Below are 25,269 nucleotides of genomic sequence, written 5' to 3' on the forward strand. Positions count from 1 at the left end.
AGAAATGCTGTCCTCGTGCCTCCTGGGGGCCATAGTTCAGGTGCCTCATTCTCCTCTATAAACCAAGCTTTGTGTTGGACTGCATCACCCATGATGCACCAGGCTCTCCCCTTTTGGAGAGGGGAAGCAGTGCATCATGGGAGTCAATAGCCCTGGTGCATCGTGGGAGATGTAGAGCTGAGGATAGAACCCAGGAGTCCTGGCTCCTAGCCCCCCCGCTCTAACCCACTAGACCCCACTCCCCTCCCACAGATGGGATAGAACCCAGGCGTCCTGGCGCCTAGCCCCCCAGCTCTAACCCTCTCCCCACTGGCCCCACACTCACTGCAGCCGGATTGCGTCCTCCAATCGCGGACCACGACCCCCTCCTTGCGACAGCTGGCGGCATAGGCACCCAGCGCCTGGCACAGCATGCTCTTGGCACCCCCGTTGAGGCAGACGTCGTAGATGCAGCTGTCGAAGAAGTTGTCCGGGCTGAGCTTGCGGTGGCATTCGCGGTAGGGGCCATCCACCTTGGCAATCAGCCCGCAGGCCTCGTCCCGGTGGTAGCGCTGCCGCTGCTCCTCCTCGCAGGTGGGGCATTTCCCCTGGCAGACGTGCCAGCAGAACGGGTCGCGGTCCCTCACCTTCCAGCTGGCGGCCCACTCCACCACCGTGCTGAGTCGGGCGCCGGCCGGCGTCGCCATGTCGTCTGCTGGGTCCTGGTTGTAATTCCCACACAAGCCGCAGGTGGCGCCATAGTAGCTGCTGGGCAGGGTCACCTGCAGCAGCCAGTTCCAGTCGAAGGAGACCTCCAGGCCGAAGGCCGTCTGCAGCACGGCGCTCAAGCCGCTCTGGAAAAGCCGCAGCTTGCCGTCGGCCAGGGTCAGCGGCAGGCTGGTGACGACATCATTCAGCTGCAAAGGGGAAGGGTGGGGGCATTAGGGTCGCGGCCATCCACACCTGGGACAGGAAAGGGCGTGCATGACAATACAGCGGTGGGGCGCAGCACGTTAGGGTACGGGTACTCCGGAAGATGCTCTATACAATATAGGTTGGCGTTGTGTGTTGTGGTGTGTTGTTTTAGGAGTACAGGTGTATTGGAAGATGCCATACACAATACATGGTGGCCTTGTGTGCTGGGGGTACGGGTGCTACAGAGGATCCAATACACAGTAGAGTGGTAGTGTGGTGTGTTGGGGATGACAGGGTATTGGAAGACTGGGGAGGTCTAGGTTGGATATTAGGAAACACTATTTCACTAGGAGGGTGGTGAAGCACTGGAATGGGTTCCCTAGGGAGGTGGTGGGATCTCCATCCTTAGAGGTTTTTAAGGCCCGGCTTGACAAGGCCCTGGCTGGGATGATTTAGCTGGGGTTGGTCCTGCTTTGAGCAAGGGGTTGGACTAAATGACCTCCTGAGGTCTCTTCCAACCCTAATCTTCTGGGATTCTATGCCATACACAATACAGTGGCAGCCTTGTGTGCTGGGGGTACGGGTGCTACGGAGGATGCAATACACAGTACAGTGGTAGCGTTGTGTGTTGGGGGTGATGGTGTATTGGAAGATGCCATACACAATACAGTGGCGGCCTTGTGTGCTGGGGGTACAGATGCTATGGAGGAGGCTATAAGCAATATATTAATAGTGCTGTGCTGGAAGTACAGGTGTATTGGAAGATGCTATATAGCACACAGTGACAGCATTGTGTGTTGTGTTGGGAGTACAGATGCTACAGAAGATGCTACACAATACAGTGGTGGTGTATTGTGTTGCAGGTACCAGTGCTACAGAAGATGCTATACACAATATAGCGGCAATGTTGTGGTGCTGTGCTGTGTTGTGTTGAGGGTATCGGTCTATTGGAAGATACTATATACAATACCATTGCAGTACTGGGTGTTGTGGTGTGTTGGGGGTACCAGTGCTACAGAAAACGCTATATAGAATATTGTGTCAGTGTTGTCTGTTGTGGTATATTGTGTTGCAGGTGCTATGGAAGATACTATACACAATACAGTGGCAGCACTGTGTGTTGTGTTGGGGGTACAGGTGTATAAGAATATGTTGCTGTGAAGTGTGTTGTGGTGGCGTGATGCTATGTGTGCTGTCTGGTGCCACGGTTGCGCTGTGCAAAGGTGCGTTGTATTGCCATGAGGTTTTGTGTGTCACAGTTGTGCTATGCTGTGTTGTGTTGGTGTGAAGCATGTTGTGTTGCAGTTGTGCTATGCTGTGTTGTGTTGGTGAGAAGCATGGTGTGTTGCCCTTGGGCTGGCTGGAAGCCCGACCCGACCCGGGAGACTCACCCGGACTTTGCCGACTTCTTTCTTGTAGATGGAGATGTTGTACCCATAGACGTAGATGTTGGTCAGGCGCACGTAGGAGACAACCTGGTTACCCCCCCTGTTATCGTTCTTCTCGTCGATGGTGAAGGGCTCCAGGGTGGGGTCGGTCCCGCAGTACTTGGCCAGGGTGTAGGTGCATGTACCCTGGAAGTTGAAGTTCAGCCCGTCGAAGGTGTGATAGTGTGGGTCCCCCCAGCCCCAGCAGGTCGTCTTGTAGTCAGGGACACACGTTGCACGACCATTCTCGACCTTACATGTCTCCTTGGTCCGGCATCTCAGGGATTTGCAGGGGTCTGAAGGGAGAGAGCCCAGCCGGGGCAGGACAGAGGGGTAAGAGCTGGTTGGGGAGCTGGCATGGGGTACGCTCAGAGTCGCCCCCATCAGCCTAAGGAGGTGTCCAGCCAAAATGTTCAGCAGAACTTAGCTCAGTAGAACAAAGCAGTCAGGGCTAGACTTTAAATAACTGCAAGGCAGTAGCAGAGCTGGGGAAAGAACCCAGGAGTCCTGGCCCCTAGCCTCCATTCCTGCTCTAACTCACTAGGCCCCATTACCTGCCCAGAGCTGGGATACAACCCAGGAGTCCTGACTCCCAGCTCCCCACCCCAACCACTAGACCCAACTCGCCACCTAGAGCTGGGATAGACCCCAGGAGTCCTGACTCCCAGCCCTGCCCCCCGCTCTAACCCTTAGACCCCACTCTTAGCTGGTAGCATTGACAATCATCTATATACTCTGGCCCCGATAACCCCTCACAACATGTTTACATCAGCCACTGTCCTTTACCTTTGTTGATGCAGCCCATGACACCATCTTTGATCTCACAGGTTTCATCACTGGCACAGCTGTGGGACTCGCAGCTCAGCCCTCGGGCGGGGCTGCAGTTGCATCTTTGCTGACACTCGCTTGCCAGCACCGTCTCGTTGGGCTGTTTGGAAAAGGGGAAATAATCCCATGTCACAGAGCAGAAAAATCAAGTTTTCAGTTTCACTGGTGAGAACTTCTGTTGGAGGTAAACCAAAGCTAAGGATAGAATCCTGGCTGTCAGCCCCCCTGCTCTCCTCCCAGAGCTGGGGATAGAACACAGGAGTCCTGGCTCCTAGCCCCCCTCCTCTAACCCACTCGACCCCCTTCCCCAAAGTTACCCCTTTTCTTTCCCAATTGTAAGAAACAACTCATGGTGTATTAAGCTGGAAAGAAGCAGAGATGTGGAGGCATGAAGTGAGGCCTGGATGATTAAGAAGGAACCATCCATTGCCTCCTTTAGACCTGGAGAATACATGGGTCACTCCCCTAAAATTGATGGCCAGAGAATTTAGGACATTCTGCTTCATCAACCTGTGGAACCCACTGCTGCAGGAGGTTAGAGAGAGGATGCTGCAGCGGGAGCTTGCTTAGATTTCTACTGGATCATCTCGTCTGATCTCCTGTAGAACACAGGCCAGGGAACTTCCCCCAGTTATTCCCGGGTTGAGCCCAATCACTCGTGTTTGGCTAAAGCATCTTCCACAAAGGCAACCAGACGGGGTTGGAAGACACCAAGGGACGGAGAATCCAGCACTTCCCTTGGGAGTTTGTCCCACTGGTTAATCACCCACACTGCTAAACAACTGTGCCTTATTTCCGATTTGAATTTGTCTGGCGACAAAAAGAAGAAAGAGCAAGTTACAGGAGGTTCCGGTCTCTTTCAGGGAACAGGCCAATCAGGGAGATGACCCCAGCACTGTGGGATAGTGTTGACCAATATATGTGGGTCTAACATTTAAAAAATCACATGAATGATATGTATTATTCCCACCACGCACATTAATATGTGGGGGTCAGGATGGATAATCAGCTAAACATGAGCCGTGGCCAAAAGAGCTAATGTGATCCTGAGATGCATAAACAGAGGAGACTCAAGTAGGAGCAGAGAGATTATTTTGTCCTCTATATCTGGCCCTGGTGCGACCGATGATGGAATCCTGTGTCCAGTTTTGGTGACTGCAGGTCAAGAAGGATGTTGATAAATTGGAGAGGAGACAGAGAGCAGCCAGGAGAATGATGAAAACATTAGAAAACATGGCTTCTAGTGATAGACTCAAGGAGCTCAGTTTCTTTACTTTAACAAAGAGAAGGTTAAGGAGTAACTTGATCCCAGTCTATAAGTATCTACCCAGGGAACAACTAGTTAATAATGGGCTCTTCGCTCTAGCAGAAAAAGATCTAACATGATCCAATGGCTGGAACTTGAAGCTAGACAAATTCCGACGGGAACGAAGGCGTCCATTTTTAATGGTGAGAGCAATTAACCACTGGAACTATTTCCCACGGGGTGAGGTCCATGACTGACAATCTTTAAATCACGACTGGATGGTTTTTTCTAACAGATCTGCTCTAGGAATGGTCTGGGGGCAGCTCTCTGGACAGTGGTCCCTTCTGGCCTTGGTATATACAAACTGATTAATCTATGACTATGCATTAAGTAGACAAAGCACTATAACATTATACTGTGTGCATATTTCTGGCAGTTACAGGGCCTGAACTGGCCTACATCTTCCTATAAACCGGTTTACTTGTGCTAAGTATCACATAATGCCCTGCATTGACTTTGGCTGAAGCTGATAGAAAAACTGTCAGGATTAAGATAGGGGTGTTACCCTGGTACAAGCCGAGGAGATGCCTTCACACCCATGTGTCAGAACACAGGGATAAGAGGTACACCACGGTACCCAAAAAACAAGATACAAAGATGATTGGTTACATCTAGCCTCCCAATGATGGTTATAGTAGCTTTTTATTTGTAAACAGGATGGGTGTAAAAAGGAGCAGTAACTTTGGACACACACCTTCTTTCTAGAGGGAATTTAACAATGTGGCATGCGACAACTTCCCAGAAATTTCTATTGTATTGAACTCTTTTTTCCTGTACTATTTTTTAGGCTTGGCAGGATTAGATTTGTACCGGCAAATGTCGACAAACATTGTTTTCACCGTACACACAAACCAAGGACAAAAATATTTCCATCCATAATAGTCGAAATTCATAGCTAGGCAAAGTAAGAAAAATGCTGCAACTTATCAGAGTTTGATTTAAGGCTGTTCACTTTGTGTATTTTGATGTGAGGTTGACAATTTGTGTTTTAATGGTTATAAAGTTGTAACTTCTTGAATCTCAGCAGCTACTGTCATTAATTAATTATAGTCTGACGCCCCCTCCATAATTATGTGCAACTGTGAAAACTTAAATCCATTAAAAAAATTAAAAACGCTTCAAATCCACAAATGTTGTGCAACGGTAAAACATTAAATAAATATAAAAAATGGTTAAAACCCACAGCTTTGCGCAACTGTGAAAATTTAAATAAGCCAAAATAAAATAAATGTTTAAAACCCACAATTATGTAAATTGTGAAAATTTAAATTGATTAAAAACAAAAAATGCTTAAACATAAACATCGATATTATCGGTTGAAATTATAAAACCATAAAAACTGAATTCTGCCAAGCTGAACTGCAAGGGGGTGACAACACTCCTATAAAGGACGACGAGAAGACCTCCCACCACAATTTACCCAGGAATTGAAGGAGATCATCAAATCCTTCCCCAAACAACTCCAAGAGAAACTCTACAAACTCATCCCCTCTCAATATCCTGGGACAGACACCGCTACACCCACACTGCATCAGCCTAGCTCTACTGCTATTCACTGTTATCGAGAAAGCTAACTGAGGTTGGTTATTTGATCTCTTGAGTATCTTTCACAACACATCAACATGTGATCAAGGAGCTGACTACAGAATGTAGCGACAAGCGGCACATCAGGGTTCTTTGCTTGTCTCTAGAGCATGGCCAATGGGTTGGATGCCAAGCCCAGGGGACCAATGTTTTGATCCAGCATACGCGCCCCTGGGCTGTAGATCTGCTTCGTCCCAAGTGAGGAGCTAGTCTTAGGTTCCCAGTTCGGGGTAACAGGATCAGATCCTCATCTACCAGCAGGGGGCAGTACCTTGTAGTATCTCCCCTCCTCGAAGCAGCCACAACTCTCCACAGTCACGCAGCCCTGGCCATCGAAGAAGAAGCCATCGTCGCACTGGCAGCCTTCGGCGCAGGTCTCCAGGCACAGGGTGGAGTCGGTGATCCCGGCGCAGGTCGCAGTGCAGAGGTCGGCACACACCTCATAGTGGCTGTTGGCTGGGCAACTCAGAGCTAAAATAAAGAGAGAAATTATTGATTCACAGAGCCATAGATTTGCAGGAACCATCCTGAGCAACCAGTCTGTCCCAGCCCAGGTCTGATGGTCGAGCTAGAGCACAGCTTTTAGAGGGAGATCTCCCTAGAAAGACTCAGAGGCCTGGAAACTGCAGCCGCTCCCAGGGTCAGTTCCCCTCCCTGGGGAAAATCTGCCCTTTATTCCCAGTCTCGATTTCTCTGACTTCATCCCCCAACCCACCAACCGTCAACTCTCGCTCTGCCTCTGTCTATTGGGTTAACGAGCCCTCCGCTCCCCGAAATCTCCTCTCCAGGTAGGTGCTGATAGACCAGGACTAGCCTCTGAGCCTTCTCTGGGTTAAACACACTAGATCGAGCTCCTTCAGTCCCTGGCTCTCGGGCAGGTTTTCCAGCCCTCAGATCATTCCCGTAACCCTTCTCTGACCCCTCCCCCATTTCCAACGTCCTGTCTGATGTGCGGCACCCCAGAGCTGGGCACAGTCTCCAAACGTGGACTCCCCAATGCTGTATCTCAAGGGGACCCCATCTCCCTGCTTCTCCTCACTATCCCCTGCTTCTCCAGACCAAGGTCATGCTCACCCTCTTGGCCACAGCTCATGGGCAGCTGCTTTCCAGGGTACAGCCCCTCCCCCACAGTCTGCGAATCTGACCCACAGTCTGTATCCCTCTGTGCACAACTTTAGGACTAAGGAACATGTGGCTCAGATTATTCTGTGCACCAGCATGGATGGAAAGGGAGCAAAAGTGGGAGGGCGAGGAGAGACTGGGTGAGAAGAAACAGATAAGCTGTGAGATGCCCAGACCTGATGCTCCCCAGATCAAGGGGGGTGAGCGGGACAGCCGCCCACACCCCATCAGCATTGCGGCACTTACGGCAGAAGGAGGTGCTCCTCCAGGGCTGGATGGGGGCCCCGGCATCCTGGCAGGCCATCACATAGCTGTGGATGCTCTGGCACAGGACCTGGGAGTCCCCGTTGCCCAGGCACAGATCATACAGGCAGTTGTTGAAATAGGCGCTGGGGCTGACCGTGCTGTGGCAGGCGGCGAAGGGACCGTCGGGGGCCGTGAGCAGCCCGCAGTAGTTGCGCTGTTTGAAAACGTCCTTTTTGGTCTCTTCGCAAACCGGACAGCTGTTCCCGGCGCATCCATCCGCACAGGCCACGCCTGGGACTGGGATTTTCCAGGCGGAGGCGAACGCTGCCACGTTAGGGGCCGCCCTGCCATCGGGGAGCAGGAACTCGTCGTCCCGACGCCCGTTGTAGTTCCCACACAGGCCGCACGTCTGGCCCTGGTAGTTCCCCGGGATGGTGACTCTCACGTTGTACAGGAGGTTGTAGCTCACGGTGAGGCCGAAGTCGGTTTGCACCAACACGTTCCCGCCGTGCTGATACGCCCAGAGCCGCCCGTTGGCCATGACCACAGGCAGGTTGTGGGACACCCCGTCCACCTGGGAGAGAGAGAGCATTCCCTGTGAGTGGGGGAGCGGACACTGGGGCGGGGGAGAGATCATAGAATCATAGAATATCAGGGTTGGAAGGGACCTCAGGAGGTCATCTAGTCCAACCCCCTGCTCAAAGCAGGACCAATCCCCAACTAAATCATCCCAGCCAGGGCTTTGTCAAGCCTGAGCTTAATGCAACAGGAAAACATGCAGGCTGAATTCCACTCTGTTCTATGCACGTAAATCCCAACAGAGCCAGGGCCAGATTCGGTGTAAATCCAGAGTCACCCCTGACTGCAATAGGGTCAAGGCTGGATTCTTATTGCAGCTTCCCCAGGATAAATCCAGAGCCGGCTCACAGATTTCAGAGGGATGACTCCAGAGTCACTCAGGATCAACCCCTCTCTTCCCCCACCCCAGGTCTCTGAACCCGTGTAGGGGGGTCTAATGCTACGGCCCTGGAGGGGCCAGTCCCAGATGCAGATGGGGGGACAGAGCTCAGCTGGGGACACCCCTCTTAGGCAGCAGGCACTCTGCTGTCTCCGAGATGTAGGGACCGGCCCTGCTGTTCTGCCCACACCACTATGGCATCCACCCCTCCTTGGCCCATTCCATGAGCAAGACTTACCCTGATCAGCCCCCTCATGCCCTGCAGCAGGGCAAGGGTGGTCCCATAGAGGCGGATGGACACCAGCTTGGCCACGGAGACCTGCCCGGTGCCCCACGGCTTGTTCTCCAGGTGGACGGCGAAGGGCGTCAGCGTCTGAGCATTGGCGCAGGTCGTGGCCAGGGCATAGGTGCATGTACCCTGGAAGTTGGCGGCAGTGCCGTCGAAGGTGATGTAGCGGGAGCTGCCGGAGACGGTGCAGGTGGCGGATCCCACAGGGTGGCATCTCCGGATGCCGCCCGCCACCTTGCACTCCTCGTTGGGGCCACAGGACAAGCCCTTGCAGGCCACATCCCCACCGGCCTGGCAGACGCACTGCTCCTGGCACGTCGGGTGGAAGGTCTCCCCGGCCTGGTAGTAAAAGCCCTGGTGGATGCAGCCGCACTGGGACATGGGCACGCAGCGGTCGCCGCTCAGCACGAAGCCCTCATCACAGACGCAGCCCTCCCAGCACTGGGCCGAGCACTGAACTGGGGCGTAGAGGCTGCTGCAGGTCGGCTGGCAGCCCTGGGCGCAGATCTCGTAGTGGCTGTTCCGGGGACAGGCTGGCTCTGCGACGGGAGCAGAATGAGGTGTCATTGCAGCAGTTTCTGATCTCAGCTGGCGCCCCCTGAAGGAGGGGCATTCCCCGCCACCCTGAGCCAGCCAGCCCAACAACCTGGGGCGGGATCGGAGCCGGCACCCCCTGGAGGGGAAAGGCCCCGTGCCCCATTCCCCGCTCCCCTCCCCACCCTCGAGCCAGCCAGTCCCCGCCCTGGGACTGGATGGGAACCAGCACCTCCTGGAGGGGAAAGAACATAAGAACAGAAGAATGGCATACTGGGTCAGACCAAAGGTCCATCCAGCCCAGTATCCTGTCTACTGACAATGCCCAATGCCAGATGCCACAGAGGGAGTGAACCTAACAGGTAATGATCAAGTGATCTCTCTCCTGCCATCCATCTCCACCCTCTGACAAACAGAGGCTAGGGACACCATTCCTTACCCATCCTGGCTAATAGCCATTAATGGACTTAACCTCCATGAATTTATCCAGTTCTCTTTTAAACCCTGTTATAGTCCTAGCCTTCACAACCTCCTCAGGCAAGGAGTTCCACGGGTTGACTCTGCGCTGTGTGAAGAAGAACTTCCTTTTATTTGTTTTAAACCTGCTGCCCATTAATTTCATTTGGTGTCCCCTAATTCTGATATTATGGGGACAAGTAAATAACTTTTCCTTATTCACTTTCTCCACACCACTCATGATTTTATGTACCTCTATCATATCCCCCCTTAGTCTCCTCTTTTCCAAGCTGAAAAGTCCTAGCCTCTTTAATCTCTCCTCATATGGGACCCGTTCCAAACCCCTAATCATTTTAGTTGCCCTTCTCTGAATCTTTTCTAAGGCCAGTATATCTTTTTTGAGATGACGAGACCACATCTGTACGCAATATTCAAGATGTGGGCGTACCATGGATTTAAATAAGGGCAATAAGATATTCTCCGTCTTATTCTCTATCCCTTTTTTAATGATTCCTAACTTCCTATTTGCTTTTTTGACTGCCGCTGCACACTGCGTGGACGTCTTCAGAGAACTATCCACGATGACTCCAAGATCTCTTTCCTGATTAGTTGTAGCTAAATTAGCCCCGATCATATTGTATGTATAGTTGGGGTTATTTTTTCCAATGTGCATTACTTTACATTTATCCACATTAAATTTCATTTGCCATTTTGTTGCCCAATCACTTAGTTTTGTGAGATCTTTTTGAAGTTCTTCACGGTCTGCTTTGGTCTTAACTATCTTGAGCAAACTTTGCCACCTCACTGTTTACCCCTTTCTCCAGATCATTTATGAATAAGTTGAATAGGATTGGTCCTAGGACTGACCCTTGGGGAGCACCACTAGTTACCCCTCTCCATTCTGAAAATTTACCATTTATTCCTACCCTTTGTTCCCTGTCTTTTAACCAGTTCTCAATCCATGAAAGGATCTTCCCTCTTATCCCATGACAACTTAATTTACGTAAGAGCCTTTGGTGAGGGACCTTGTCAAAGGCTTTCTGGAAATCTAAGTACACTATGTCCACTGGATCCCCCTTGTCCACATGTTTATTGACCCCTTCAAAGAACTCTAATAGATTAGTAACACATGATTTCGCTTTACAGAAACCATGTTGACTTTTGCCCAAAAATTTATGTTCTTCTATGTGTCTGACAATTTTATTCTTTACTATTCTTTCAACTAATATGCCCGGTACTGACGTTAGACTTACCGCTCTGTAATTGCCAGGATCACCTCTAGAGCCCTTTTTAAATATTGGCGTTACATTAGCTATCTTCCAGTCATTGGGTACAGAAGCCGATTTAAAGGACAGGTTACAAACCATAGTTAATAGTTCCGCAATTTCACATTTGAGTTCTTTCAGAACTCTTGGGTGAATGCCATCTGGTCCCGGTGACTTGTTACTGTTAAGTTTATCGATTAATTCCAAAACTTCCTCTAGTGACACTTCAATCTCAGGTTTGTCACCTACAAAGAATGGCTCAGGTTTGGGAATCTCCCTAACATCCTCAGCCGTGAAGACTGAAGCAAAGAATGCATTTAGTTTCTCTGCAATGACTTTATCGTCTTTAAGTGCTCCTTTTGTATCTCGATCGTCCAGGGGCCCCACTGGTTGTTTAGTAGGCTTCCTGCTTCTGATGTACTTAAAAAACATTTTGTTATTACCTTTTGAGTTTTTGGCTAGCTGTTCTTCAAACTCCTTTTTGGCTTTTCTTATTACATTTTTACACTTAATTTGGTAGTGTTTATTGTCCTTTCTATTTACCTCTCTAGGATTTGACTTCCACTTTTTAAAAGATGCCTTTTTATCTCTCACTGCTTCTTTTACATGGTTGTTAAACCACGGTGGCTCTTTTTTAGTTCTTTTACTGTGTTTTTTAATTTGGGGTACACATTTAAGTTGGGCCTCTCTTATGATGTCTTTGAAAAGTGTCCATGCAGCTTGCATGGATTTCACTCTAATCACTGTACCTTTTAATTTCTGTTTAACTAACCTCCTCATTTTTGCATAGTTCCCCTTTCTGAAATTAAATGCCACAGTGTTGGGCTGTTGAGATGTTCTTCCCGCCACAGGAATGTTAAATGTTATTATATTATGGTCACTATTTCCAAGCGGTCCTGTTATAGTTACCTCTTGGACCAGATCCTGCGCTCCACTCAGGACTAAATCAAGAATTGCCTCTCCCCTTGTGGGTTCCTGTACCAGCTGCTCCAAGAAGCAGTCATTTAAAGTATCGAGAAATTTTGTGTCTGCATTTCATCCTGAGGTGACATGTACCCAGTCAATATGGGGATTATTGAAATCCCCCACTATTACTGAGTTCTTTATTTTGATAGCCTCTCTAATCTCCCTTAGCATTTCATCGTCACTATCACTGTTCTGGTCAGGTGGTCGATAATAGATCCCTACTGTTATATTCTTATTAGAGCATGGAAATACTATCCATAGAGATTCTATGGAACACGTGGATTCATTTAAGATTTTTACTTCATTTGATTCTACATTTTCTTTCACATATAGTGCCACATGACCCCCCGCATGACCTGTTCTGTCCTTCCGATATATTTTGTACCCCGGAATGATTGTTTCCCATTGATTGTCCTCACTCCACCAGGTTTCTGTGATGCCTATTATATCAATATCCTCCTTTAACACGAGGCACTCTAGTTCACCCATCTTATTATTTAGACTTCTAGCATTTGTGTACAAGCACTTTAAAACTTGTCACCGTTTATTTGTCTGCCCTTTTCTGATGTGTCAGATTCTTTTTTATGTGAATGTTTCTCATCTGATCTGGCCCATACTTTATCCTCTTCCATCCTCTCCTCCTGACTAAAACCTAGAAAAAGGCCCCATTCCTCGCCCCCCACCCCCACCCCTCGAGCCAGCCAGTCCCAACCCTGCGGCAGGATTGGAGACAGCGCCCCCTAGAGGGGAAAGGCCCATTCTCTCAGCCAGCTCAGGGGATAAAAACAGAGCAAAACCTCAGTTGCTGTTTGTCGGCGTAACACAATTGGTTTGAATGCAATGGTGCAGATTCACACCAGCTGAGATCCAGCCCCATTGACTCCAATGGGGCTACGGCTGATTGACCCCAGCTGCGATCTGGCCCCATTGACTCCAATGGAGCTACGGCCGATAGATCCCAGCTGGGATCCAGCCCCATTGACTCCAATGGGGCTACGGCTGATTGACCCCAGCTGGGATCTGGTTGGACTTATCTAGGTTTATAAATATTCTTCCTCATCAGGAATAAAGCAAGGCATAGGGTCATGCATTGGAGACCAGGAGGTCGCCTCATGCCGGCCAGCCTGTCCTGTGCGGTAGCCTGGCTCAGGAACCCTGCCCAGCGGACACTCACTCCAGAAGACGTGGTATCTCCAGGGATATACAGTCAGCCCAGCGGCCTGGCAGGCTGAGGCGTAGCCGGTGACCACCTGCCCTAGCACGGCCAACTGCCCCTTGGACGCACAGTAGTCAGACACGCAGTCGAGGAAGAAGCCCTCGGGGTCAATTTTGCTGTGGCACTCCCTGAAGGGGCCAGTTTTCTCCAGGATGATCCCGCACTCGGTGTTGATGCCCCGCTGGCGATTGGCGAGGGCTTCCAGCTCGGGACAGGCCCCCACGTCGACTTCACCGCAGCCCAGGGGCTCGGCCACCCTCCAGCTGCGCCCGGCACCCGCGCCGTCCTTCCCAGCCGGTTCGTCACTCCTGTCCCCATTGAAGTTGCCGCACATACCACCCAGGGCACCGGCGTAGGTGCTGGGCACGGTGACGGTGGCCCGGCTGTGCCAGTCAGAGGTGACAGTGAGGCCAAAATCTGTCTGGATCACGGCATCCCACCCTCTCTGGTACATGGAGATCTTCCCTGTGCCTACTTGGTATGGCAGATTGGTCAAAACACCATTCACCTAGGGATAAACAGACACCTTGATACAAGACTGTGCAGCTTTCACTGAGCCCCAGTGCAGAAATGCAGTTGCCTCTAAGGTGGGGCAGCTGGGGAACAGCCACACATAATGCCCCATAGGGATGGCTCGCCCGGCTCTGAGATGCAGCCACATCTGGGTTAGGGCAGCTGATTAACAGACCACAAGTTACTGAGGAGGACAGATGGTCTCTAGGTTAAGGCACAGTATTGGGAGCTCTAGGTTCTCTCCCCAGCTCTGGGAGGGTAGTGGGGTCTAGTGGTTAGAGCAGGGGGGGCTGGGAGCCAGGACTCCTGGGTTCTCTCCCTGACTCTGGGAGGGGAGTGGAGTCTAGTGGGTTAGAGCAGGGGGTGCTGGGAGCTAGGACTCTTGAGTTCTGTTCCCATCTTTGAGGTGAGTGGGGTCTACTGGTTACAGTGGCAGGGTTCTAGTCCAGACTTGCTGGGTGATTATATGACAGTTCCTTAATCTGTCAATGCCTCAGTTTCCCCAGCTGTGAAATGGGCACTTCCCAGCCTCAGGAAGGGGTTGTGTCGACGTCTGTGCTTTGGACTTCTCTGATAGGGCCGGGGGGAGGCTACTACTGGACAGAGAGTTTAGGACAGGAAGTGTGGAAACTCAGGCTGACGTAGAATCAGACCAGCTGGGGAGCCAGCCCTTGCCCTTGACTGGTTGGTGTCTCCCCAGTCCAAGCTCACAGACTCACCATGATCTTGCCCCTATAGGCCCAGCTGACGGTGGTCTCCACTCCGTAGACATGGACCTGCACTACTTTGCTGAAGGACACCGATCGGCCACCCCGGCGGGCGTTCTGCACCAGGACCCGGAAATCCACCAGCTCCTGGCTCTTCTTGCTCAGCCCGGCAAGCTGGTACTGGCAGGTGCCCTGGAACTCGAACCTCTGCCCATCGAAGCTGCGGTAGTGGGAATACCCGCTGGTCGCACAGCTGGCGTAGCTGATGGGGTAGCAGTTCTGGATGCCTTTCTCCACCCGGCACTGCTCCCCAGTCCTGCACCCCGCGACCTGGCAGCTCGCCTGCCTGGTTTGCGGGTTGCAGATGCAGCGTCTCATGCAGGTGCCGTCCCCCCAGAATTGCTCTCCAGGGGCGTAGAGGCGGCCCTCAAACTCGCACCCGCAGCCGGCCTTGGGGATGCATTTCCCAGCATCCAGCACGAAGCCCTCGTTGCACTGGCAGGTCTCCACGCAGGGCGAGGAGCAGTTGCTAGGGGCCGCTCGGTCATTGCAGGTGGCAGGACACGCGGAGCCACAGAGCTGGTACCGGCTGTTCTCCGAGCAGGGCAGAGCTGTCAAAGGGATGGGACATGGGTCACTGGGAATATTGCTGCATTCAACACATGCTGCAGCTTGAACCACCAGCTTCTTGCATCAGCCTCAGAGGCAGGATAAGAGCTCTACTATTGCTGCCCACTGAGGGAGCTCTCCTTTAGCTCAAGCACCAGAGGCCAAGCATGACACTTAAAATAATCCCCCTGCCAGCCCACTGAAAAATGGAGAGATTGGTCAAAACTCATAAAACTTTTGTAGGTTAAATTAAATAAATATCCTGTGTCAGGCGGGCGTTGGTTGTTTCCAGCTTCTGTAACCTGCAGCTCCCCACCACCACCACCAACTGTTGTTAGGAGTTATCTGCAACGCAGCAGAGGCCAGAGTCCTGAGAAAACAGCCCTGTCCTGAGGGAGGTGTGGGAGGGTGCACTGCAAAACAGTCTCAGGTTAAGAGAGAGAGAGAACACTGCCCTCTGTTGGAGGGGATGGGTCCTGCTGTATGTGTGTGTGTACACTGCCCCCTGCTGGAGGGTATGGACACTGATCTGTGTGTGTGTCCCTGCTGCCCCCCTTTCTGCCCCATCTTTTCCTTCCTGCCCCCCAACCTCAGACCCTTCTGGACCCCAAACATCCAGCTTTCCACTCATCTGCTCTCCCACATTTCTCCCCACCACACTCTGCCCCCCCAAACTCTCCTTGTCCCCCATATTATTCCCCCCCACATTCCTCTGTCCCCCAGACCCTTTTCCTTTCCCTCCTGCCTCCCATATCTGCCTGCTCCCTAGTCTCCTCCCTGCTGCCTCCTCTGCCCCGCAAATTAACCATCTTCCAAGCCTATCCCCCCATCCCCCATTGCCTGGAAGCAGAGCCCCATAAGCACATCCTGGTGTCAGTACCACTGGAGGGGGGGGGGGTTGTTGCCTTATTTATTAAGGGCAACATTGTGATACCATGGCGCGCAGTGGTTCTCAACCTGCAGCCCAATCAGCACACAGCTGCGGCCCATGTGACACCCTCAGGGCCATACAGGTCGTATTGGATGCAGCCCATATCATAGGCGCCGACTCCGCCTGCTCTGCACCCACTGGCAGCCAAGCTCCCCACCCAGCCCAGCCTCACCTCACGTCCTCCTCTGCCTCCTCCCCTGAGCGCGCCGCGTCCCTGCTCCTCCATCTGCCTCCCAGCGCTTGCTGCCACCAAACAGCTGTAGTAAACTCCGGGAGGGAGGGGGAGGAGCGGGAACGTGGCACGCTCAGGGGAGGAGGCGGGGAAGGGGCGGGGCCGGGGCGGGGATTTGGGAAAGGAGTCAGAATAGAGGCAGGGAGGGGGCGGAGTTGGGGCGGGGACTTTGGGGAAGGGGTTGGAATGGGGGCGGGAGGGGTGCGGCAGGGGTGGAGTTGGGGTGGGGCCGGGGGCAGAGGGGGATCGAGCACCCACCGGCGCCATTAGAAGTCGGCGCCTATGGCCCACATAACACATTGTTATGCAGCCCACAATGGTAAATAGGTTGAGAACCACTGTTGCAGCTCTGAGGGGTGACAGACGCGGCTTCCAGGTCTCCTCCCCAAACCGGGTGCGCTAGTAAATGGATCCGTTCTCTCCAGCCCCTCGTTACAGGCAATGTGTAACAAGGATCTGCCACAAATTCCTCGCCAGAACCAGGCCAACATGTTCCCACCTCCCTAAAACAGCCCTTCTCCCAATGGCGCCCCCTAGAGGGGAAAGGCCACATGCCCCATTCCAAGCCCCCCCAGAGCCAGCCAGTCTCCCACCCTGGGGCCAGATGGGAGCCACTGCCCCCTGGAGGGGAAAGACTCCATGCTCCATCCCCTGAGCAGCCAGTGCTCTGAATTTCTTTGGCACTAACTGCCATGATCAAACCAGGGGTTAACCCCACTCACTGCAGCCTGTGAGACTTCTCCACTCAGAGATATCCACCCCCTCTCTCCGGCAGGCATCGGCGTAGGCCGTCAGCGCCCGGCACAGCATCTCCTTGAGGCCGTCGTTCATGCACAGATCATAGACGCAGTTGTCCAGGTAGATTTTGGGGTCGATCACGGAGTGGCATCGGCTGAAGGGGCCACCCGCCCCTTTGGTGATCCAGCCGCAGAAGGGCTCAGCTTTGTACCTGCCGACCAGCTCTGGGGAGCAGCTCTTGCACACCCCGTGGCAGTCGTCCCAGCAGAACCTGTCCCCGTCCTCCACCTTCCAGCTCTTCCCGAACTCCACGGGACTGGCAGCCAGTGCCCCCGTGGGGATGGCAAAGTCGTCCCCAGGTTCCCCATTGTAGTTGCCGCACAGGCCACGCACACTCTCCCAGAAGCTGCTGGAGATCTTCACCACCAGCGAGCTGCCCCAGTCGTAGGAGACCCTCAGGGAGAAGTCAGTCTCGATGACCACAGAGCCCCCACTCTGATACACCCTCAGTTTCCCCTCCATCAGGGAGATAGGAAGGCGGGAGTGCTGGGCATTCACCTGGGAGGGCAACCACAAGCAATGGTCATCGTTTCAGGCAAACCTTTCAGCCTATGTCCTATTCCCAGCAACCTCTCCCTTAAAAACCAGGCAAGTCCAAAGCCCACCCAGGGCAAGTCAAGAGAACCCACTTCACCTTGAGCCACCTGGTGTTTACAAGAGATATTTCCCAGGGCAGGTAACTCTGCCACCACCTCCCACAGGTTCCCTGCACCTTCCCCTGAAACATCTGCTGCTGCTAGAGGTGTGACCCTGATAGGTGGACCCCCAGCCCTGCTTGGCAATAGAGCCGGGGGAAATTTTCAACTGAAATAGTTTTTCAGCCCAAAAAAAAGCAGATTTGGTGACACCAAAACTATTCAGTGAAAAAGAAAAATCCTCAAAAAAAAAATTCTGGAAAAAATCAAAAGGTTTCGGTCTTTCAATTCGAGACAACTTCTCAATTCAAAAGTTCCTTTCATTTTTTAAAATGTAATATGTTGAAATCAAAATGAAACTTTTGTTTAACCCAAAACAAAAAAGTCAACTTTTCAATTTGCCAAAAATTTCTAATTTATTTTTGTTTTGACCTGAAATTATTTTTTTTATTTTAGAAAAGAAAAGAAAAGAAAAAATGAAGAAAGAAAAAAGGGAGAAAGAAACATGAAGGAAGAAAAAAGAAAAAATAAGAAAGAAAAGAAGGGAGAAAGAGAAATGAAGGAAGAAAAATAAAGAAATGAAGAGGGAAAAGCAAAGAAAAGTTCGATGGATAGCTAAGAAAGGGGATGGGTACACTCTTACCCTCACAAGCCCGTATTCATTTCTGACCACAGAGATGGTGTAGCCGTAGACCTGCACGGTCACAAAGCCCACGTAGGCAACTCTCTGGTTGCCCCGGTTCTCGTTCTTAGCCGTGACGTGGAAAGCTGGGAGAGCTGAATCCGAGCTGAAGGTCTTGGCCAGGGTGTAGGTGCAGGTGCCCATGAAGTCATAGTTGCGCCCATCGAAGGTGCGGTAGTGGGGATCACCAAGCGCCCAGCAAGTTGCCACGGAGGTGGCCACACACCCGGGTCTGCCATTGGTCATCTGGCAGGTCTCCTTCTTCCGGCACTGCACAGAGCTGCAGGAGGGCACCCGGGATTCTGGGGACAGGATGAGAAGGAAAGGGCGAGCAGAGAGATAGACAGAACATTATAACAGGAAGCAAACTGGCCACCAGGTCAACCCATAGGGTCCAGCCGTAGAGACACCCCCACACCCATCCATGCATGGGGTCCCCCGTAGGGGCTATTCACACTGCTCACCACCCTAAGATTTCACAATTACAACAGGACAAGCACCCAGATACACCCCATAGCCCCCTTTTCCCTCAGATACCCCCCACTCACCACTCTGGCAAAGGGCAGCCACGCCGTAGCCGTTCTGCTGAGCGATGCCGACGCTCAGCAGCCCAAAGGTGGTACTGGGGTGCTCTACCGAGCGGGCACTGGCCCCGCTGCCCAGGTTGAACTCTCCCCAGGAATACTCCGTGCCGGGAATCGGTTTCCAGCGCACCCCGCTCAGGAGTCGCTGATCCATGGTGATGCCGGCGGCCGATGCAGTCTTGGCCACAATGATGGCATAGTTTTGGAAGCCCTGCTGGCCAGCGATGGAGTAGGAGGCACAGTAGCTGGAGACGTCCGGGATGCTGACCAAGAAGGGGTCGTAACGCATGATGCCCTGGGTCCCGCCGGTGCAGAAGAAGAAGACTTGAATGCCGGCACTGGCGGAGATGTACAGTGGTTTGGCCAGACTCACCTCCAACTGCAGGACCTGCCCAGACACCAGACCCTGTCTCCCCTGGGTCCCGCCAGAGAGGTAGGTGAGCTGCGTGGCTTGGGAGGCGACCACGTATACCAGGTCGTAGCTGGCCTGGAAGGGCATCGGTGGCACGAAGAAAGCCGTGCCCCACTTGGAGACAGGCAACAGCTGCTCGGCCACATGGTTGCACTTGGTGTTCTTCTGGGCACAGCTGTGCCCGCTCTGCACTGCCACCGGCTTCCGGGACACCACCCGGGTGCCAGACAGGTCCTGGCTGCTCTGGAATTGGACAGCCTCGTAGGGCGCAAGGGAGACGGTGATCTTGCTGCCGGCCCGGTAGACCTGCTCTTGGAACCTCACACTGCCCTTCAGGTGGATTTCCACGGTGGTGGGCTCCCGCCATGCCATGACAGAGAACTCTTTGTAGGTCCCAGAGACGTCTCCAGCTGGCGTGAGGATGTAGTACTCTAAGCCCAGGCTCTGGACCGGGTACACCACGCCAGTGTCAACCGTCAGCTCCTTGGCATTGAGTGACATCACCGAGACATCCTTGTCCGCCTGCACCAGGACGGTGCTGCAGAACTTGGTGGTGCCGGACATCTCAGTGCTGGCCGGGATCTTCACCGAGACCGTCTGGCCCTGGCCAAGCTGGAAGGTATGGCGGAACTGGGACTTACGCACCTCGACGGTGACGGTGGTGGAGGGCGAGTAGCCGGAGACAAAGAGCTGGAAGTCAGCCTGGGAGTAGCTGATCTGGTAATTCTCCATGAAAGCCGTGATGAACTCCTGGCCCATGGGGGCGGCCGTGCCGGGGCCTGAGGGGAGAGGGACAGAGAGGGGTCACCAAGTCGGCAGCTCTAGTGGGTCTTGCAGCTGCTTTTAGTGATGGAAAAGAGCTAACAGCAATGGCTAAAGCTCTCAGTAACCCATACACTGCTCTGCCAGTGCCCCTCAGTCCTGACCTGTAGACCCCAGCCATGGGCAGCCCCTCACACAGCTCTGCTGGTCCCTCAGTGAGGTCAATTCACCTCTCACTGTAGTGTGATGAGGAGTAACCCCAAGGAAGTTACAGTCGGGTGTGCGAGAGCTGAGTCCAGGTGCTGCTGTTACTGTCTGGGGCCAGCTCATCTCTAAATTTACCCCCAGTGAGCTGGGAAACCAGATTTCAGATTCCAAATGTAAGGGGGACTGTTGTCCCCTTACTAAAACTCAGTGGGGTGGGTTTGGCTGGCTAGCTCCCAGCACTAAAATAAAGGGGAAGGGTCCATGGGAAATCAAGACCCTGAGACTGACAGTCCCCAGGGCCAATGGGGAGAAGCCAATGCTCCAGGTCAGCCTGATTGACAGGGCAGCCAGGAGGGTCCAGTCCTCCGCATGAGCTGGAATTGCCTGGGTCAGGCAGGGTGGGGCCGAGCTAAGGAGAGAGCAGGGGCCCGAACGGAGCTGAGCCACGCCGGCCAGAGGGGCCAGAGAAGCAGCCCAGGGAGCTGGAGGCAGAGCAGCAGCAGCAGCCGTGCTGGAGGCAGAGTGAAGTTGGGGCTGGGCTGGCGCTGGAGCAGTCCGGAGCTGGGTGCGGTGAGCAGCTGGGGAGAGGAGGGGGACCCTGGGCAGTGGGCCCAGCGCAGGGAGATGCCCCCAGCCAAGAGGCTCTGCAGGCCAGACTCAGAGGGGGATCGTCACCCTGACGGGGCGGGGGTGACGCTGGGAAGAAGGGTCCTGCCATCTAGAGCCTGAGAGCGTGGGGCCACCGCCAGAGCAAGTGTCCGACCCGCAGCATCCCTGCAGCACAGCCAGGGCCTGGGCAGGGGCCTGGGACGTGTGAGGAACAGACCAAACTTCCCTGACATCCCAGAGATGCTGGTTGTGATGTCCCCGTGCCACAGAGCGGGTTTTCCTTTAACCTTTCCCGTTTTTTCCTTATTTTTTTTAATTGGATGCCGTTTAATAAATTGTATTTGCTTTGAACTGTATGTAACGATCAGCGGGTCAGGGAAGCATCCAGAGCAAGGAGAGCACCCCAGAGTGGGCACACCCTAGCCCCTGCCCTATGTGACCATGACAAGGTTGGGGGTCGAGACCCCCAGGAATCCTGGGCCCAGCCTTGTTGGGGTTACGAGGACTCTGCCACACAGGAGAGTGGAAGGGGAGCCCTCGAGGTCAGGCAGGCTTCTGGGTAAAGGGAGAGGGAGCGAGGACTCAGATCCTTTCACTAGCCCATTTCACCAGGGTAGTGTATAAGCCAGGAAAGTTCCCCACAATAGCGGGACCATTCCCCTGCTTACACAGATACTCCTGGCTCTAACCACTAAAACATCTCCCTGAGCTGGGGATGGAACCCAGGAGACCTGGCTCCCAGGCCCTCCGCCACTCTTGCAAGCCTCAAAGCCCAGCTCAACCCTGGCAGGAAACACCCCTAAATCTGGAGTAACCAGCTCTGGGGGGGGGACCCCCATGCCCCTCCCTGCCACTAGCATCGCTGTGGGCAAGTGAGGTTGAGTGTCGGGGAAAAGGCATGGCCAGAGGGGTGTGTCCAGGTGGGAAAGGCATGGCCAGAGGAGGAAAGAGCGTGGCAAAAAGGGGAAATGGGTGTGGTCAGATCAAATGGACAATGGCGTGGTCAGCAGGAGAAGGGGTGTGGTCAGAGGGAAAGGGGTGTGGTCACAAGAAATACAAGAGTGACCAGGGGAAAGGGTGTGGTCAGAGGGGAAAGGGGCATGGTCAGCAGAAGAAGGGGTGTGGTCAGAGGAAATGCAAGAGTGACCAGCAGGCAAAGGGGTGAGGTCAGAGAGGAAAGGGGTGGCCAAAGAGGAAAGGGGGTGTGGTCAAATTGAAGTGGGGCGTGGCCAGCAGACCCTTGCTCTGTGCCCATCCTCAGCTGTATTCGCAGCCCCTTCCCCAGCTCGGAGGCAACCAGGCTGCAGGAGGGGCAGGGCCGAGGGGAAGAGCTAAACCACCCCTGCACTCATGCACACTGACATGCACACACGCTGACACACACAAACACAGAGACACACAGACATATGCTGACACACATACACACATGCTGATGTACACACACTAACGTACACATACACACACACACTGATGCACCCAGAGAAACATACACTGACATACACACAGAGACGCTGACATACACACACACACACACACTGACATGCATAAAACATCCAGAGACACACTGACACACAGAGACACATGCTGACTCACACACTGACACACATACACACACAAACACGCAGATGTACACACACATTGACACACACAGACACACTGACATACACAAACACACACAGACACATGCTGACACACACAAACACGGAGACCTACACACACTGACATACATATCTATGATAGCATACGTGCTCACACGTGCACGAGCACACACACACACACTGATGAGCTCTGTGCAGCTCCCCCTCCCCCTATTGCATGTGAAAAGTGAGTGTGATGTGCCCTCCGAGTGTGCAAACTTTGCACACCTGGGGCATGGCCCCAGCCGGGGTGGGCAGAGTGATGCCCCAGTAGAGTGTGGCAGTAGCTGAAGTTATGCCACACCCCTTCCTCAACATAGGGGTGTGGCTAAGGCAAGGGGGCGTGGTCCCAGCCACCCACCCCCTGAAGCAGGAGCAGTTTGCAAATATTACAGCAGCCCCAAGGCTGTGTGAACTGTGCCCATCTGGAGCAGCACCTCTAGGACCCCAGCTATGCTGGGCACCAGGGAGGTTGGCTCAGGGGGCTGGCCCAGCAGTGAGCTTGAGTTTACACAGAGAGAAAAATCTGACCCATCGACTCCAGTGGGGTTACTCCAGATTTATACTGGGGTGAGCAAGAGGTGAATCAGCCTCATTTACCCCAGTGAAGTCATTCCTGATTTACACCAGTGTGTGTGAAAGGGATCAGCCCCACTGACCCCAGTGGAGCCACTTCCGATTTACCCAGGGTGATTGGAGAATTTTCCGTCCCTCCCTGCCCTGTGGTTCCCCCCTTGCCCAGGTCCCAGTCCCTGGATGCTCTTTACTGCCCCACTCCCAGCTCTAGTAACCCCATGCCCTGCTCCGCCCCTGGGACCCTCCCTCACCCTGAGCTCCCCTGGCCCCTGGGTTGGATCCCCACTCACCCGCCAGCAGCGCCAGCCCGGCCCAGAGCAGCAGCATCCTCCTTGTCACCATGGCTGAAACACAAGGGGGTTAATCAGGGGAGACGGAGTGGGGGGCTTGGGGTCACCTTTGCCCCAGGAGTTGGGGAGCCTGGGGGGAGCGGAGGTGGGCAGACCAGGGGACCCACTGAGTATGGGGATGGGGGGAGGCAGCACTGATGGGGAATTGGGATTCCCAAGGCAACAGGGAGCCAGGACTCCTGGGTTCTACCCCAGCTCTGGGAGGGGAGAGGGGTCTAGGGGCTCTATTCCCAACTCTGGGAGAGGAGTGGAGTTTAGTGGGTTAGAGAGGGGGGGCTGGGAGCCAGTACTTCTGGGTTCTATTCCCAGCTTTCGGAGGGTCTCCTGTCTGTTACAGGTTAATGCAGATGAATCTCACCCTCCCTCAATCTCTCCCACACCCCAATACTGTCCCAACCACAATGGGTTAAAATAGGACCATCCACCCCTAGATTGCCTTAGCAAAGTGGTAATGGACATGGGAGGAGGAGCTGGAGCCCCCCAGGCATGTGATCCCCCTGAGACCCATCCCTCCTGGCATGAGGTCAATCAGCAGCTTCCCCTGTAGCACGTCATTCCTTCATTGGCTATCAGGTGGTGTCCTGCACCTACTCTAATGCAGCTGGGACTGGTCGCTGTTGACAACGGGATACCAGGGTAGATGGGCCCATTGGTCTGATCTGCTCCCCTGGGTCTAGAGGGAGGTGAGGCCTTATATGGGCCCTGCAGGATGCTCCCCACCCCAAAACAGAACCCACGGAAGCATCCCTGTCTGTCATTTATCTCTCTGGTCCTGCTCCAGAGCAATCCCCTTCTCTATTCCTTCCCCCATCTACCCACGCTCTCCTCTGTCCCCCTCCATTATCTGAGAATCTGCTCCCCTCTTGTCTCTCTCGCCATGCCTCAATGCACATCTGTCTGTCCATACATACCCAACATCTGGCTAGCTAGCCACCCATCCATCCCCATGTGAGCCCATCAGCTTTCTACCTATATATACACCTTCTATCTATCCCTAGATACAAACTTTCTCTCCCCCCCTCATCCCCATACACACCCTCCATCTGTCTATCTATCTATCTGACGCCCACTGAATTTGAATCCAAGCAGCATTAAATCTCCTGCCCCCAAAATGTCCCCTCCGGTTCCCCTACCCCACCCCTGTGCAGAGTGAGTGGCTGGGGCAAGAGAGAAAGGAAAGAATTTGGACTCACCTGCTGGGAGCACCTGGCTAGCTCAGCAGCAGAGCCTGAGGGGCTTATATGGCAAGGGATTCCCCCAGGCGGGTGGTGACACCCATGGGTGAGGCAAATGGGTCGGGTTTCATCACAGCTTCCTGGAGGAGGGCAATTCTACACAGAGTCAGCTCGGGGCAAAGAGAGCTGGAGAATGAGGTGTAGAGAGATGACAGATAGGAGGGGCTGTGTCAGAGAGTTACAATCTCTGGACTGGGAGAGAAGGCAGAGTCAAGTCCCTTTGCCCTGTCATTCAAAGAACGAGGGGATGGGACAATGCAACAGAGGCCTGTGGAACTCCTCGCCACATGGTGCCCCTGGGATCAAGGACTCAGCAAGGCTTGCAAAAAGGACAGAGTTCTTATGCAGTTGCTGCAGTTGAGGAAGGAGCGTCAAAGTATTATGGGATAGAACCCCACAATGCCTCGGGTTAAAGAGAAATGCCCCCCACCACCACCAAATGCCACTAGCGGGTTTCTTTACCTTCTTGTGCCAAACCCTAATCCTAAAACCACCAGAGACAGGATACTGAGGTAATGGGCCCCTGCAGTATCTGTGAGGGGTGGACGTGGCAGAGACGGGGGATGTGGGTCACATGCCTCTCCTGGGAGAAAATGTTTCACCAATTTCTTTCCTCTCCATTCACCCACGATTAACAGGGCCACTGCTTGACTTCCAGCTACTTGACCCCCCTCACTTCCCAAAGCCAGGGATAGAACC

The 25,269-nt window shown here is 53.4% G+C and overlaps 1 protein-coding gene across 1 annotated transcript in view; it reads right to left on the reverse strand.

Annotated features, from left to right (window-relative positions):
* The window catches only part of LOC112106566 (IgGFc-binding protein), a 35,106-nt gene extending 10,853 nt beyond the window's left edge, over positions 1-24,253 (reverse strand). Inside the window, exons 1-13 of the mRNA XM_026658566.2 lie at positions 24,247-24,253; positions 23,276-23,329; positions 18,747-19,973; positions 18,160-18,500; positions 16,806-17,379; positions 14,324-14,922; positions 13,050-13,599; positions 8,604-9,193; positions 7,408-7,981; positions 6,311-6,510; positions 3,108-3,249; positions 2,286-2,617; positions 326-896 (exon numbers count right to left, since the gene is read on the reverse strand). Of these exons, the coding sequence (XP_026514351.2) occupies positions 326-896; positions 2,286-2,617; positions 3,108-3,249; positions 6,311-6,510; positions 7,408-7,981; positions 8,604-9,193; positions 13,050-13,599; positions 14,324-14,922; positions 16,806-17,379; positions 18,160-18,500; positions 18,747-19,973; positions 23,276-23,329; positions 24,247-24,253 (5,761 nt within the window). The remainder of the gene's footprint in view (positions 1-325; positions 897-2,285; positions 2,618-3,107; positions 3,250-6,310; positions 6,511-7,407; positions 7,982-8,603; positions 9,194-13,049; positions 13,600-14,323; positions 14,923-16,805; positions 17,380-18,159; positions 18,501-18,746; positions 19,974-23,275; positions 23,330-24,246) is intronic.
* Between the last annotated feature and the right edge of the window lie 1,016 nt (positions 24,254-25,269).

The sequence above is a fragment of the Terrapene carolina genome, unplaced genomic scaffold, assembly GCF_002925995.2.
Source record: "Terrapene carolina triunguis isolate 2854851 unplaced genomic scaffold, T_m_triunguis-2.0 Scaffold461, whole genome shotgun sequence".
NCBI lineage: Eukaryota > Metazoa > Chordata > Testudines > Emydidae > Terrapene > Terrapene triunguis.